At 43.8% G+C, this 14,242-nt stretch overlaps 1 protein-coding gene across 1 annotated transcript in view; it reads left to right on the top strand.

Annotated features, from left to right (window-relative positions):
- LOC142786363 (uncharacterized) overlaps positions 1-13,108 on the top strand; it is a 230,395-nt gene extending 217,287 nt beyond the window's left edge. The window contains exon 4 of the mRNA XM_075884021.1: positions 3,973-13,108. Within this exon, the coding sequence (XP_075740136.1) occupies positions 3,973-3,988 (16 nt within the window). The 3' untranslated portion in view covers positions 3,989-13,108. The remainder of the gene's footprint in view (positions 1-3,972) is intronic.
- Positions 13,109-14,242: the final 1,134 nt, after the last annotated feature.

Here is a 14,242-nt window from a genome sequence, read left to right as displayed (position 1 = left end):
GTTTCCTCCAAGGACAGCGCGCGTCACTCAGCACATGGTCTTCTTCCGGCCTCCAGTCGCGCCGCTGCGAGGAGCCAAGTTTTATTCAGACCTAAAGAGGCCGTCTCTTTCTGTGCAAAATCACTTCTTTTTTTTTACTTACGAAAACGGCAATCTACGTATCGCCTCCAAGGAACACCCCGCTCGTTACGGTGTTTTTTCCGCACCACCCCCCGTGTTTTTCTGCTGAAGCAGAGCGTGCGCGTACACTTCATCTCACGCGGGGCTTCAATCTCAGCGCTGCCTTCTTGCTCCGTCATTATGGCGCCTTCGCAGCACTACGTGGCAAATTGCCGAGATTTTGCTCTTTCGCGCCTAAAGCTGCGAAATGGCAAATTACGGCAATACGAAAGGCAAGCCACCGATAGCAGCGAAAGCTCGTAGGCTCAGGCGGATGTCTCCTAGAGATATATATTAAAGAAAAGGTGAAGGCCAAGTGCACCCTACGGTGACAGTTACGGTGTTTTTGCGGGCATGTGTGCAGTACACACCGTAACTATCACCGTAGTGTGCGGTACCTGGCCGCGCTCAACGAAGCTCTGTGGTCAGTGTGGTCGGGCATGCTAGCACGTGTGCTCTTCCCCAGTGATGGCATCATGTAGGGTTCCTTCGGCTTCGTCGTGCATTTTTTGTGTAAAAGAGAAACCATCTGGATTCGTGAATCACTGTCTGTCATCCACGTCGTGATTAGTGGTTGTTGGCGCAACTTGAACTTTAAATAATGCAAATTATTCTCACTTGGCCGCTGCATAAAGGAAAATCAATTTGGACATATTTCAAATGTATCTTGAGTGGTCCACGAATAAAAGTAAATTCCTTTTCATCGCAGGCATCGATCAAGTTCATTTACAGGCACCTGTTAGCAACACAGAGCCACAGCCGACTGCTTGAGTAGATATTTACCTTTCAGAATCCCTCCGCCACCTTGCGGGTTTCCGCAGAACTTATGTGCAATAATATGTCCTCACGTGCTTCGAATTGTTCATTATTAGCTCTCGTGCTGCCAATTCCTAGCTTCCTAGTAAGTTCCCCGGAAGAGCATCAGTCCCGAGTTCGATCATCGTACCACCATGAATTTAAACACGAATGTGCTTGATGTCGTGGGTCACCAAGACTTCAGTGACGCATTTCTGGCACGAAGTAATCTAGAAATTGCACACGACTAGATGCCAAAGAAGAAAGTTCCGTCGATTGGCATCAAAACTACGACCTTTAGGATCATGACAATATCTGCTGGCCACGTTATGCACTGTGACACGGTCACATACTCTAAGTGATTTACCAACGCGCCTCTTACACCTCACACTTTCCTCCCACAGGGTTCTTGGTCAGAGCAGTGGTGTCCCCTTCTAGAAGGGGTAAAATGAAGTAATGAATTCTCACCACAAACACAACGATTAGATTATTCAATGCCTTGCTGCTACACGTCCGTCCTATTCGGCACGTTTCCTATGGAAACGCAGTTTCGTCAAAGCCGTAATACAGCGCGAGAGGTCGACCTTAGCCCATGCGTCATAAAGGGCTTTGAAGGGTCGGCCTCATTCATAGCAACTATCCCGGTCAAAAATAGCGCTGGGGCACCGCGTGCCACATTAACACCGCGTTCCACGCTTGCGTTCTCCCTAAGTTAGATCGCAGCCGGCCCACGGGCCGACACGAAGCGCGTCCCGTTTTCGTGTAGTATATATGGAGTTTTAGATTAGCGTACGCACCACATTGCGTTTGCGTTTGTTGCCACTGAGCTAGCGTCGTGCAGTAACCTCTTGCGGGCACTTTTAAGTGTCGGAAATAGCAGTTGACCGAAAAGAACGGTAACGTAGGGCATGCTATGTTAAAACTTCCTATTGAACGTGTCTATGGAATGACGATGTTAGCAAGTTTTGCATCAGATCAAGGAACGCGCTATTTTGACTGTCGCCCTACCTTCTCTGATTATGCTCTCACTTCAGCTACTACAACTACCATAAAGGTTTCTTTAATAATTGATCAAAGACGTTAGTCGGATATAGAAGATTAAGTAAGTGTCATGGTGGGTGCATCGACGTTAAACGGTGCTGTAGTTGTGAAACGCCAACAGACATTCTGCAAGTTCTCTTATAAGGAAGATATTCTTCTTTAAGGACACATTTTACTTTCGTGTTATACCTATTACTGTGGCGAAGTGATCAACTTTGTTTTTGCGACTATTAAAAGCTTCCTTTTTGAGAAAATCATGAGTTTATTTGTGGCTGTGTGCTACAAACGGCTGGTTGTCTGATTCCCCTTCATAATCTGCCCACTACCTTGAGCGCTTCTGCGAAACTCGTTGGCAAAAACATGGGAGAGCTCTTTTTCTAGCAGTGGGCTCAGTCAGGCTCATGATGATGATTATCCTGATGATTATGATGATCATGAACAGCTACGCAGTAGACTGCATTTTATTTACACAACGTGGATTCTTTTTCGAAAGCTCTGCTTCTAGCCTGCATGTTTTGCAAGGACATTTGTCATGCCACCATCACCTTAAGAAACCGGAACACAACAGGAACGCAAGGCGTCAGCGGCAGGCATGTGCAGAAGAAGAGGTGCATGGCTCGAGTAGTGGTGATTATTTATCGGAGCATGTATACACAAAACGGGAAGTGCATGGAAAAATGCGTGGCCGCACTGTGTCTAGCTCAAACGGCGGACACAGGAGCACAGGTATCAGTGGCTGAGGGAGGAGCAAGATACAAGAAATTGTTTTCCTTACACCATGGGGAGGAGATAGGCAAGGTGGACAGAGAGAGCAGAGTGGAGGTGCTATTTAAATATGTGCACATAGCTGCATACTGTGCACAATGTATTGGAGTGCTCTTGCGAATGTAATCGCCCCGAAAGAGCTCATCCCCTGGCACCGCATACCAGTGCTCATACGTCGCTGAGGGCAGCCGGCAGGTAAACATGGACTGCGCCACGATATCGCACAGCAGCCTCCCACGTGATTGAAGTGGCTTTAAGTACACAAAAGTGGCATGGCGCTATCGGCCAACACCCCACGCACGTGGTAACAGCTCAAAAGATCATCTCGCACTGCTTCAAAAGCATTGTACTGCACGAGCAGTGCACCGAACTTGCACCGCTACTTTTCGAAGGCCGCAACTCTCTGATCGGCTGCTGCGCGTGCTTTGCCTCAGTGCGCGGAGAACCAGTGCCTCTCTCAGTCGCCTGGATAGTCGCCGTACGTGGCGGATCATTGGTGTGGCATCAACGAAATAGAGTGGCGGGCGCGTTGAAGACGCTTGCGCTAGGCTTCCTTGGCTCGCGTCTCGTCGGCGTTACCCGTGCGCCGTCCGCATTCTCGAACGTGATCTGACGCATGGACGCATGCACAGATGAATGGACACACGGACACGTGGACAGATTCACGCTTAGCTACACTTATCACCCTTCATTCCGTGTATATGCTGCGATTTTTTTGTTCTTGCGTTAGGGCAATCGTCCCAGTAAATTTATTGTTGAAGTTTCAGCACTCGGACGTCGTATTTGCCTGAAACAGAACTTTTTGTGGGAAAGCTTTGTCGATTTTTTTTGTACACTTGTCTTGCTTAATGAGCTTGACCTGTTTTTTTTCTGCAGAATGGCGAAATCAAAGTAATGAGAGCGAGTAATGTCTACGTTGTGTGGTGGTGACTAAATGATTAAAGTTCACGATGAGAGACTAAACGCCCCATGAAAAAACAAGCAATTGGGTTTCAGTTTTTCAAGTTGTCCCTGAAAGATATGAGCTCAATCGGAGACAAACTGTTTTTCGTGTTTGTGGATGCAGTTCAAGTCATACCTTCCTGCAATGCATACGCAACACACGATCACATGAAATGGCGTACAGAATTTGCTGCAGTTCTGCAGATACTTTCGTTAAGTTTGTTCTCGAGGTGCCTGATAGGTAATAATATTTTTTTCTTCCATTTACAGGGCATTCACAGTGTGAGCAGAGAGGAGAAGCAGTGAAGCCCGGTGCAGAGCTTACGGGGCGACGGTTCATGCCTCGCCCCTAAGCTGCTGCAGAGCAGTTGGAGGTCTGGCAGCCGTCTCAGGCAACATGCAGCCACGACTTCACCGGATAAGGCAAGGTGCCGTTGGAGATCCGTTGGAGTTGCGCTTGCTTCCGTGTGCAGCGGCAGCGAGAGCTCATGACAACTCCTCACTCAAGGGCAACGATTGGCACCTATGCGACGACGTCGCAGTGTTCCGAAAGGCATTCTTCAAGGACGCGTACCTCGGAATGAACAAAAGTGGTCGCGGCCATCACCTTCACGGAGCAGCAGGAAGAGACACTTATGAGAACTCGTAGAGGAAAAATGACCTCTAACATCTGCATAGGAAAGTGCGCATGTAGGCATAGAGGTGTCACGAGTATGGATCAGTTTTGCCCTGAAATATGGTTATCAGATAGACGAAGCTGTGAGAGATTCAGGGATGACAGAGCTTTTTTTTTCTCGGTGGAAACTGTGCAGGTTGTAAAAGAATGTGGTCCGGGTGCTTTAGTGTTATGAAAAAAAAAAACGCCTGGTGAACTGTATCACAATTAGCACCGCTCCACCAGTGCCCGGGAAGATATTTACTCTACATCAAGGGGATTGGTGGCATGCCTATTTCCCAAATGTTGTCGTGAGGATTGATACGCAAGGAATCAGTAAAATGTCGATTGTTACTGCCCTATATGATGGAAAACAAGCGGGGAATATACAACCGAAGAATGCCGCTTTCATGTATCTCATGTGAAGTAAATGTTGTTCCCCGTAAAATCATAAAGCTCATAAATGTCCGCTGTGCATAGATTTCACCTGTAGTGACCCCAGATATATCGTTGCAGAAGTAGTGCGAATTTTCGTGCAATAAGGCAGCCCGGAGGGTAGAAGGAGAATAACAAGCGGAATCAGACAGATTCTGCTGAACGATGTTTTATGTAACGCCATCGACACAAAGGTAGGCATTGTATTCTACAGCATACACCCTGGATATAAACAACTCCCTTTCGCGGAGCTGTATCGCTTTAAAGCGGCGTAACTTCGACTGAAAGGTCACTTATCCAACCAAAGGCAGACATAACTTGCGCCAGTATAGTGTCACAATTTTAGCTGTTCTCTCATAGGTTCATGGTCAAAATCACGTTTATTCAGATACAAGTTCATCGGTGTTATGACACACGGCAAAGTTTTGCATGACAGAATTAGAACACTTACGCCTAGGAACAACCGCTTTGTCTGTTTCCTTCCAGGAAGGAGCCATACGCTCAGATCTATCAAATGCGAGATATTATGCTGGTATATATAATTGTTTTTTCGGATGAAGGAGGAAGTGCTTCCGTTATATGACCACTTACCTTTTGCGTCGTCTTTATTTGAGTAATCACTGTATGTAACTGTGTTGCGTTTGATTTATTAATAATGGTTACGAAATAGTCGTTTCAGGGGACATTACGCTGAGCTGCCAATGCTGATTCGATGCTCTTAGCAAGCTGCACAATGAATTACTCCCTCAATTTAAATTTAAAAGAAAATAAGCAAGAGATTGCAGTGGCGATAGGGTTTCGAGATTGATGAAAATAGTGAAGATGCTGGTTGCTTATAAATCTATATGCTTTTATTTTTGCGGCACTCCAGCCTGTTGACCCCATTAAACCTAATGACAGAAAAAGCACACAATCAAATACTGTGGACCACGGCCCCACGCGACATTTCAATACCAGAAATGTGGACTTCGCAGTAGGCTTCTGAACGGTGCGTTTCCGTACCAGCATGTTAGATATTTTTAAATAGCTCCTTATTGTCATATTCAACACGTTAACAAGTACTCGAAGTGTCCTTGAGGGTTGCCTCAAGGAAGATGCCGTTATTCTCAGAGTGCGGTGCCACGCAGCGCACTCTGAGAATTCGTTTACAAGATTGCTGACGCAGCATGTGAGACGCCACTGCGAAGTACAAGAAGAGTAAACAAAGAATATATATTTTTGTGACTTGAGAGTTGATTGCACCGCTGGTGCCAAAGCATCTTATATTGAACCCGTACACTATGACTGTCACGTAGCAATTTGTGTAGATAATCCACCATCGGTCTGTGATATTCGATTAACACTTTAATGCGAAATGATACGTGATATCAACATATCCAGAAGGAAGCATGCTATATCCCCGATCAGTGAAAGGCTGACCCTTAAGTTGCCGTATGTGCATTTTGTGCTGCTTGTATAACTATGTTACAGATCATAAGTGTTTGAAACCTTTGTGCCGGTGCCGAAACAATAATTTTTGTGCATAAAACATTCAGGATGCGGAAAACTTTGCAGTCCACCGAACAAACTTACATTGGAAGACGTTACTAAACTCAGCTTGTATGGTCTACCATATTTGGCACCGTCTTGCTGCTAAACAAGTTCGCTAGTACTTTTTGAGCGGCAAGGAGCCAAAATTTACAACACGTGGAATACGACTTAGAGTAACAAAAAGCTACTATTTGAGTTTGCTCACTTCTTTCTTCTGGCCGCATTTGCATGCCCTGTCTTTCAGAATGAAATATGATTTTGTGGAGCCGAGGTTCGCCAGCATTTCCGCACAAATTTCGCTTGCATTAGCACTTTAAACTTACGGCATCTTTTATGGCTTGAACGGGTCAAGCACGAAATTGGTGTCGGTGATATTAGAATCTCTGCCGAGTTTTTATTCTATTCTGGCATTTGAAACCACTGGCTTGCGACGTAAGGATTGTTCTTCACGAAGACCGTGGAGAAGCGAATGCTGTTGTTAAATGTACATAGATATTTTGCTGTATGGTCAGAGCCATCCAACGATTGTGCTGTCGTGCCGAACAAGAAGAGTTCTGTTAGTGTTGTTATTGTTGTTGTTGCTGTTGTAGTTGTTGTCGTCAGCATAAGCTGTTCTTGTTGGGCGTTTGCTGACTCTACTTGGCATAACGAATGATCTATCTGGTGTGCAACTCCTTTTTCTGTACCCTTCCTTCCTTTGGCGATGAACCAAAGCACGTTTGCTTTTATTGACAGTGAAACGTGCAGTGTCCAGCTCTTTGGCACCAATCATGCCGCTCACTTCATTCGAATTCATTAGGCTTGTCTATAAAAATCGCCTGTTCTAAGGAAAATGACGCAAGTGTAGATGCGAGTGGGTTTTGAAACAAACTTTCCCCTCAAAAAGTAACGCGAGATATAGTTAAAGAGCCCTGCAAAACTTTTTGAGCATGGTAGAAAAACGCTGCCGATCGGTAGTAGAGGCTCTAGAGAACATGCGAGCCATTGTTATGGCACTTTTTCATGCGTGGGAACACGGTCACCCTGAAAAAGTAGCGTATTCGAAAAAAAAAGAAAACAAACGTGCTCAAGGTCACTAGGCACGCGTGACGTACTTTTATTGCCCCTGACATCCTTCCCTACTTAGTTTCTAGCCCTTTCATTGGAACGAGAGAACAGAGAATGCAATTGCAGCGTGGGACAAATCTCTGTGACTCCACTCGTTCTGAACAGATTCCTAAAATATTCGCGGCGTTGAATTTGTGGCGTGATAAGATATTTTAGTGAATCCCCTCCACGGTTATTTGAAAAAGTGCTTTAGGGCCTCTTTAAACATAATGTGGCTGTCAAAAATGTAATCACGAAAACACGCACGTACATCAATAGCGTGTTTCATGAGAACCCCTACAACGAAGTACTTTGAAAGACGCCAGCGGAAACACAGGGGCTGTGGTTGATTCCTGCATGTATTAAAGACATAATTTTAGTACGCTGTTTTATACGTACTCTTTCGAATTGTTGAACCTTCTCTATCTTAGCTAGTCACAGGTGCAAAAGCGCGCTGAGTTAAAAACTTTGATTTCCGCAGTATTTCTCATGTTCAACAAGTGCTCATGTTGATTTTTTTAATTTGCATATACGTGTTGACTTTCATAGCAACTTCTTTGTAGCTGAAAATTAACTTGAGCTCCCGGTGCAATAATATCGCTGGTAATTTGTAAGCCCTTTAGAGAGTTTCACACGCTCCTTCTGGCTGTCAACCAAGCTGGGTATTTCAAAAGCTCTTTAGCTTTAGGTTTTTTCTTACTTGGAGAATGACGTTGCCTTCGTCTTGAGCCAGCGTCATGTTTTGCTGAAGTGCTTAAGGGGTACAGTTGATGACCAATAATTAGTACAAGTGTGAATAGCACATATGGGGCTGGAATTTTCCAAGTGTACCCCCGAAGTCACGTGACGCAGAGTTATGAATAGGAGAACCCTATTGTGTTTTGAGCCCTGTGAACAAGTCACTAAAATGTCACAGTCTGTGCTTTAACCATGCACCACTCGAGCACGACTCACTAATATATATATGTAAGCTTGATTCTGTTCTTCAGACAGTCCTATAGGTGCGTTATTACTAGCATTCAGCTTTACTCATTTGCAGTAACCTTGCAAGTTGTAATAATTTAAATGTGGAAATCTTGCTAAGCATCTTTTAGGAAGGCGCTTAACACTCATACCAGCCGAGAAAACGGGACAAGATAGCCAGAGGCAAACAGCGCTGAAATTCAGCAAAGTTTTTTCAGGGAAAAGCGAATTGGCAGTATAAGCGTACATTTCTAGGGACAAGCAAACAAGACGAGATGAAGTTCCGCTAGTTAAGAAATTGGTTATACCTTGCTGGTGTGCAGAACGAATGTGATAGTGTGGCTGGTACCTCTCAGATTATGTGCCAGTTTTGTGCTGATCATTTCTGCCTTGTTTCGCCTCCCTTGATATGTTTACAAACATCTATTAGTCTAATAATTATAATAGGGAAACCGTGCTTTTTACCTCTGCCATGTTTTCCCGACTACTAACCTTGTGTGTGTGTTATTGCCAACTGCGTGAAGCAACTGGCGCGGCCCCTTCATTACCATCAGACACAATCGAACGAATAATGCAATATTTTTCCTAAAAGAGCATTTAGGGTGGAAAAATTATCGTACTCAATGGCTTCCAATAGTTTACGTGAAAGACCTTACCATGCGTTGGAGCTTGCAAAGAATAACAGTTTTCGGGAATGGGAAAGTTGCATGCATAATGCACAGGGAGCAAAGCAGCGGCACCCCAATAAAGAATAGGGTGACGCATTCAATCTGGCCCAGTCATAAAACATCATGTGAATCGTCGACGAGAATTACCTGAACACAATTTGGCGCATCCTTTCGAACATGAATGACTTGGAAATATGCTTGCTTCTTCTGTGGCCTCCTTGCAGCTCTGGTATATTTTATATTGCAGTGCTCATGTGTTACGCGCTTTCAGGTGGAATGTCATGGTGCTCGAACTCACAATTGACTTCATTGGAAGTGGATATAGTTCCATTTTATGTGAATAGCGCGGGAAAAAAATGTCCTTTTCTAAGAGCAACCAGCTGCAAAAACTCGTAATATTCAGTAGAAATTGTGATATAGTGTCTGCTGCACACAACCTACAGCCATGATGGCCTTAACACAATAATTGTTAATGGCATAGGCACGGTTCACCTTGCGTAAAAGGTTGGCAACATGTAAATATACTATTATCGCCGTGGTTTCGCAGGTGCGCTTATTACATCAGTAGTTTTCTCCATTTCATGAACAGCCGTGCATTACTCGCACCTTGCCGGAGCAGTTTTTTCTGCGTGTGGCAACTCGAACGCCACGAGAAATGCAGCATGACATCGGGTGAAATAGCATCGGTTGGTTTCAACTACACCTAAATAAAGTAAATTATGCAAAAATAACGTCGACTTTTTGTGCGAAACGTTCCACTACTATCGTGGGAATGTCTTCTCGTGTAGCTGTATTTAGAGACAAATGTATTTGTACGAGTATAAGCTTTCCTTTTCGCTGACTGAGCAGCAGACTTCCTGGCCGAGCCGTCTTGCCATATTTGCAGTTGTACTGGTAGTACGGCAGTCGGCGTTGTTATCGGGACCAGCGGCGTCATCTTGTTTCACGAATACGCATGTCCCTGTTTTGTGAATTAAATGGTAGCGACTTCAGTGCAGTCGCATTGCAGAAATATAAAAAACACTTAGTCTTTTGAGTGATGGTCTCGAAGCACTAGGAACCAGTTGCGATCGCGCCACTTTAAAATTTTTAAATTAAGATGCAATGGCCTCTGGGTTTGAAGTGTCGTTAGAATACCTTGTGCTCGTAGAGGATGTCTAACCACGCACAATTTTATTGTATAGAGACGCCTCGTGAAGTTAGAGAAACAAATAAAGCACAAAATTATTTCTGTAAAGGGGTGACCGGAGTGGGCAAGCAGGCAAAATTAGACGCATCTCAAATGTTCACTTCGTCCACTTTGAGCTGTCATATAGATGCGACCTAGGTGGCCAGGCAGCTTTCAATTGAACTCTATAATAGTAATATACTGCCTCCATAAGACATTTCTCATAGTGAATTAGTGAAGCTGATTTCTTACGGCTCCACTTTATTACGAAATTGAACTTTTTTTTTACAATCTCAAGGGACATGGCTAAGTGTGTAGTCAAATATTATTAGAAACCAGTAGTCCAGTAAACCGAACTTTGCCCATATTTATTGCTATGAAGCTGCAAAATTTTAGCATCGAACAAAAGCTGTGTTGTTGTGTATTGTGCGTGCACTTTTTCATTTTTACAAGCACTTTCTCAAGCGAACGCACATAAACACTAATTACCTGTTTCGCTTGTCAGAATGTTATTGTACAAATTGGGAAATGTTTGTAGCACTTCTGCCGATTCCCGTACATTGGCGTTGTATAATCAGTCAACCCAAGTGATTTGTCTTGTACACATCAAAAAAGAATGTGTGCTAGGCATGATAAATAGTTGGACTGCATGCGTAGGGCAGTTCTGAGTGTCTAATTGTCTATTTCATACGGCCGCGGCGTAGTGCCTATTGCTGGGTACGAATTCCCTAATATTGGCGTTCGTACGCTGACTTTACCACAGTTCTTCGCTAGAGATATGCCTAGTTTTAAAGATTTCCTATAAATAACTCCCGCGAACAATTACAACGTAAGAACCTTTCGCAAATACGCGCCGAGGTTTGTAATAACTCCTCAACAACGCTGCAGACAGTATTTATAGTTGGTATGTACTATTAGTGTCAACATATGCCAGAGATACCAGATAAGGAACATTTTCTGTGCTTTTTAATTATTACAAATAGTCACGTGATCGCTGGACCAAAGCTTTTTTCTAAAGACACAGGGTGATAACGGCTGTAGTAAGGATGAGTGAGAGAAAATATTGAGTAGTAAAAATAAATAAAACCTTATATAATAAGCTTGAAGCGCTGGTCACGAATTTCTGTTTTTTATTGCAGACGGATTTTGTGTAAATGCCCCTGCTTGACCATCTTTTCTTTGATTTTAATCGCAGATGCGATGTTTCGTTCTTAGGTTGTCACTTCTTGCTTGTTCTGGTAAGAACTGAATAAGCAATATTTTGTTGCTAGGAAAACTGATTTCGCAGCAGCCTAATGATGTGCCACTCAAAACTACTTCAGAATGTCAAAGTTACACAAATTACGCAATAGTCACTGACGATGCGGATAAGCTAAACTTTTAACGGCATTGCGATGGCCTATAATATGCGATATCCAAAAGTGTAATTTAAAAAGATCGTTGTAAAATTGCTCGCTCTTACAAGATCTCTACATAGCTCATCCAATGACAGTTTTTGCTGCGAACGATCTGCCTCTTTCAGGGGTCATAAGATCATCAGTCAATTCAGTTTTTTTTATTTTTTTAACCTGACTCAAATATTCCTATCACAGCTAATAGAAGTCCACTTGAAGTAGTTTCAATGTGTTACGATACTGAGTGCGAAGACGCTCAGTATCGTAACACGTTCGTCACTTGTGTAGCTTATGTAGCTGATACAGCTGGCTTCCCAAGTTTGCATGCTGTCAACTTCTTAACGTCGCGAGGGTAATGTTACAAGGTGTTCGTTAGCATCACCGTGACACGTCAAACAAAACTAAAGGTAGATAGCCGTTTTAGAATAGCTTACGCAAAAATAGCGTTAATTGCGGTCCCCTGCTCTTTCCGTCACATCACGGGGGCTCACAGGAGGATAGCGGCCGGCATATACGCGCAGTGTCTAAAAACGCGAAAGCAATGCTTTGCGTACGCTATTGGAAAACTTCTTAACAAGTCAATCGCTTCAGCTTTCGCAGTTTAATTTTACTATTATTACGAGTCAAGATTGACTTTTTATGCGTTCACCAACAGCTCTTGTATTCCATCCCCAATTACCTCTACCTCAATGTGATTAACGGTTCAACAGATGACGAACCGCAGATTGTGTGGGTTCGAATCTGGTTTGTTCGCTGTATACTCCGAAGAATTGTTGAGGGCGAAGATGCGGACAACTATTTTGGACTGTAGAGAAAATGTAGAAAATGTTGTGTTCTTGATATGAGAGCCTATTTATTAAAAGCTGTGTGCAATCAGGCAAGCCCTGCATGCCGTGTCTGTTTCCCGCTGTGCTAAGGCGTTTTTGTTGTCCATAAAATGGATCTTGAAGGGGCCCTAAACTTGCTTCAAGGCTGAAGTCACCTGGCCGCATTTTATTTCGAAGTGATGCCTCGAAAACACGCTACTGATCGGTGATGCCTTAAAGAAAACGCAGCCGGTCGAATGGTTCCCAACGTTGTTCAAGAGGTGCTAGAGCATTTCTGTGGTTTCTACTGCTGAGCTGCGCAGTAGGGATCAAGAAGGGTTATTTTGGTGCAACGAAGATTATAGCGATGCTTCCAACACCTGTCAAATTCACAGGGAGTTTGCGTATCAACGTTTGGTCTTAGCTGTCGTCTTAGCCAGTTTGGGGCCCCTTTTATCAAACATTTTGAATCGTGCTGTATTCATCTATAAATATGTCATTCGTAGATTGAAAGAGATCATTAAACGAAGAGGTGTCCTTCCGTGTTCATGATTGTGCATGCATGTTATACTGTTGTATTTATGGAAAAAAACAGAAAGCTCCCATCAGTTGCCTCAGGGTTGCTAAAGAAATCTCACTACATGAGTGTTCACGTTACGTATATTTTTGAGAGATTTAATAAAGAGTCATATTATGTGAAAGAGTGTGTTTTTATTTCATTCGACATCGGGCGTGCAAACCTCGTTTTATGAGTACCTACACACCTTAAAACAATCTCAACACACAAAAAAAAAACAAGTTAGCCGTTCTCCTATCATAAAAATGCGGGAAAGTGAAGCTTGCCATGTGCGTATGTGACGTATCTCTTTCTTTCTTTTTTTCTTTCTTTCTTTCTTTCTTTCATTTTCTCTTTCTTTCTTTCTTTCCTTACTTTACTTTTTTTCTATTTTTATTTCAGTGGTAATGAGACCTTCGATGCGTTTGATTTACCAAAAAATGACTCACCCACTCCTTGTGCTAAAGTGAGTACAACGGGGCGACGTTATAATGCGTAGGACACACTCTAGCACGCTTTATATATGCCGGGAACAAATAATAAACACAAACGTCAAAGATATTTTAGGAACTCGCCTCTGTGAGCATACTTCAACACCACCCTCAGCGAGCACTTCTTAAGAGACGGTGCTCATGAATGTATGAAGTGTTAGCTACAGTGACGCCGTACGTTACATTGTTACTCCGCAACATTTCCGAAAACTTCATCATCCTACGCAAGCAGATGCTTGGTACACGTGGTATGGGCGAAATGTGAAGCGGCCATTTCTAGTGCATCTCTTGGTTGGTGAGCTTAAGCACTGGTTCACCATTTAGAAAGTGAGACATTCAATCATGTGGCTGATTGAACTTCACTGCGGCATATAACGCTGCGACAAACACCGCAGTGGCTGAAGCAACGCACTCCTCCGTTGCGGTGCGTGAAGTGGCTAAGGTGCTCGGCTGCAGATGCTAAGGCCATGCGTTGGATCCCAGCAGTGGTGACTGAATTTTGATGTTAGCAAAACGCCAGAAGCCTGTACAGTAGGGCCTAAATGGTCGGAGCCCTCCACTGCGGCGCCCCTCATTACCATATCCTGGTTTTGCAGCGTAAAAACCCAGATATTAAAAACAATTAGAAAACATGAGAGATTCTTCACTAGCTCCATGCTAGCATTCTGAAGAACGTCAAATGCAGCTACGTTGCTGTGTAGAGACTAAATGATTCCGGCACAGCCGTGTAAATTATGGGAGTGCGGAAGGTCAGGGAAGTGGTAACGTCCCTTGTGCTCGGGCTTGGG

This window comes from Rhipicephalus microplus, unplaced genomic scaffold (genome assembly GCF_043290135.1).
Source record: "Rhipicephalus microplus isolate Deutch F79 unplaced genomic scaffold, USDA_Rmic scaffold_23, whole genome shotgun sequence".
NCBI classification, from domain to species: domain Eukaryota; kingdom Metazoa; phylum Arthropoda; class Arachnida; order Ixodida; family Ixodidae; genus Rhipicephalus; species Rhipicephalus microplus.
Note: the sequence above shows the minus strand (reverse complement) of the source record. Positions and strands in the feature narration are given on the sequence as shown.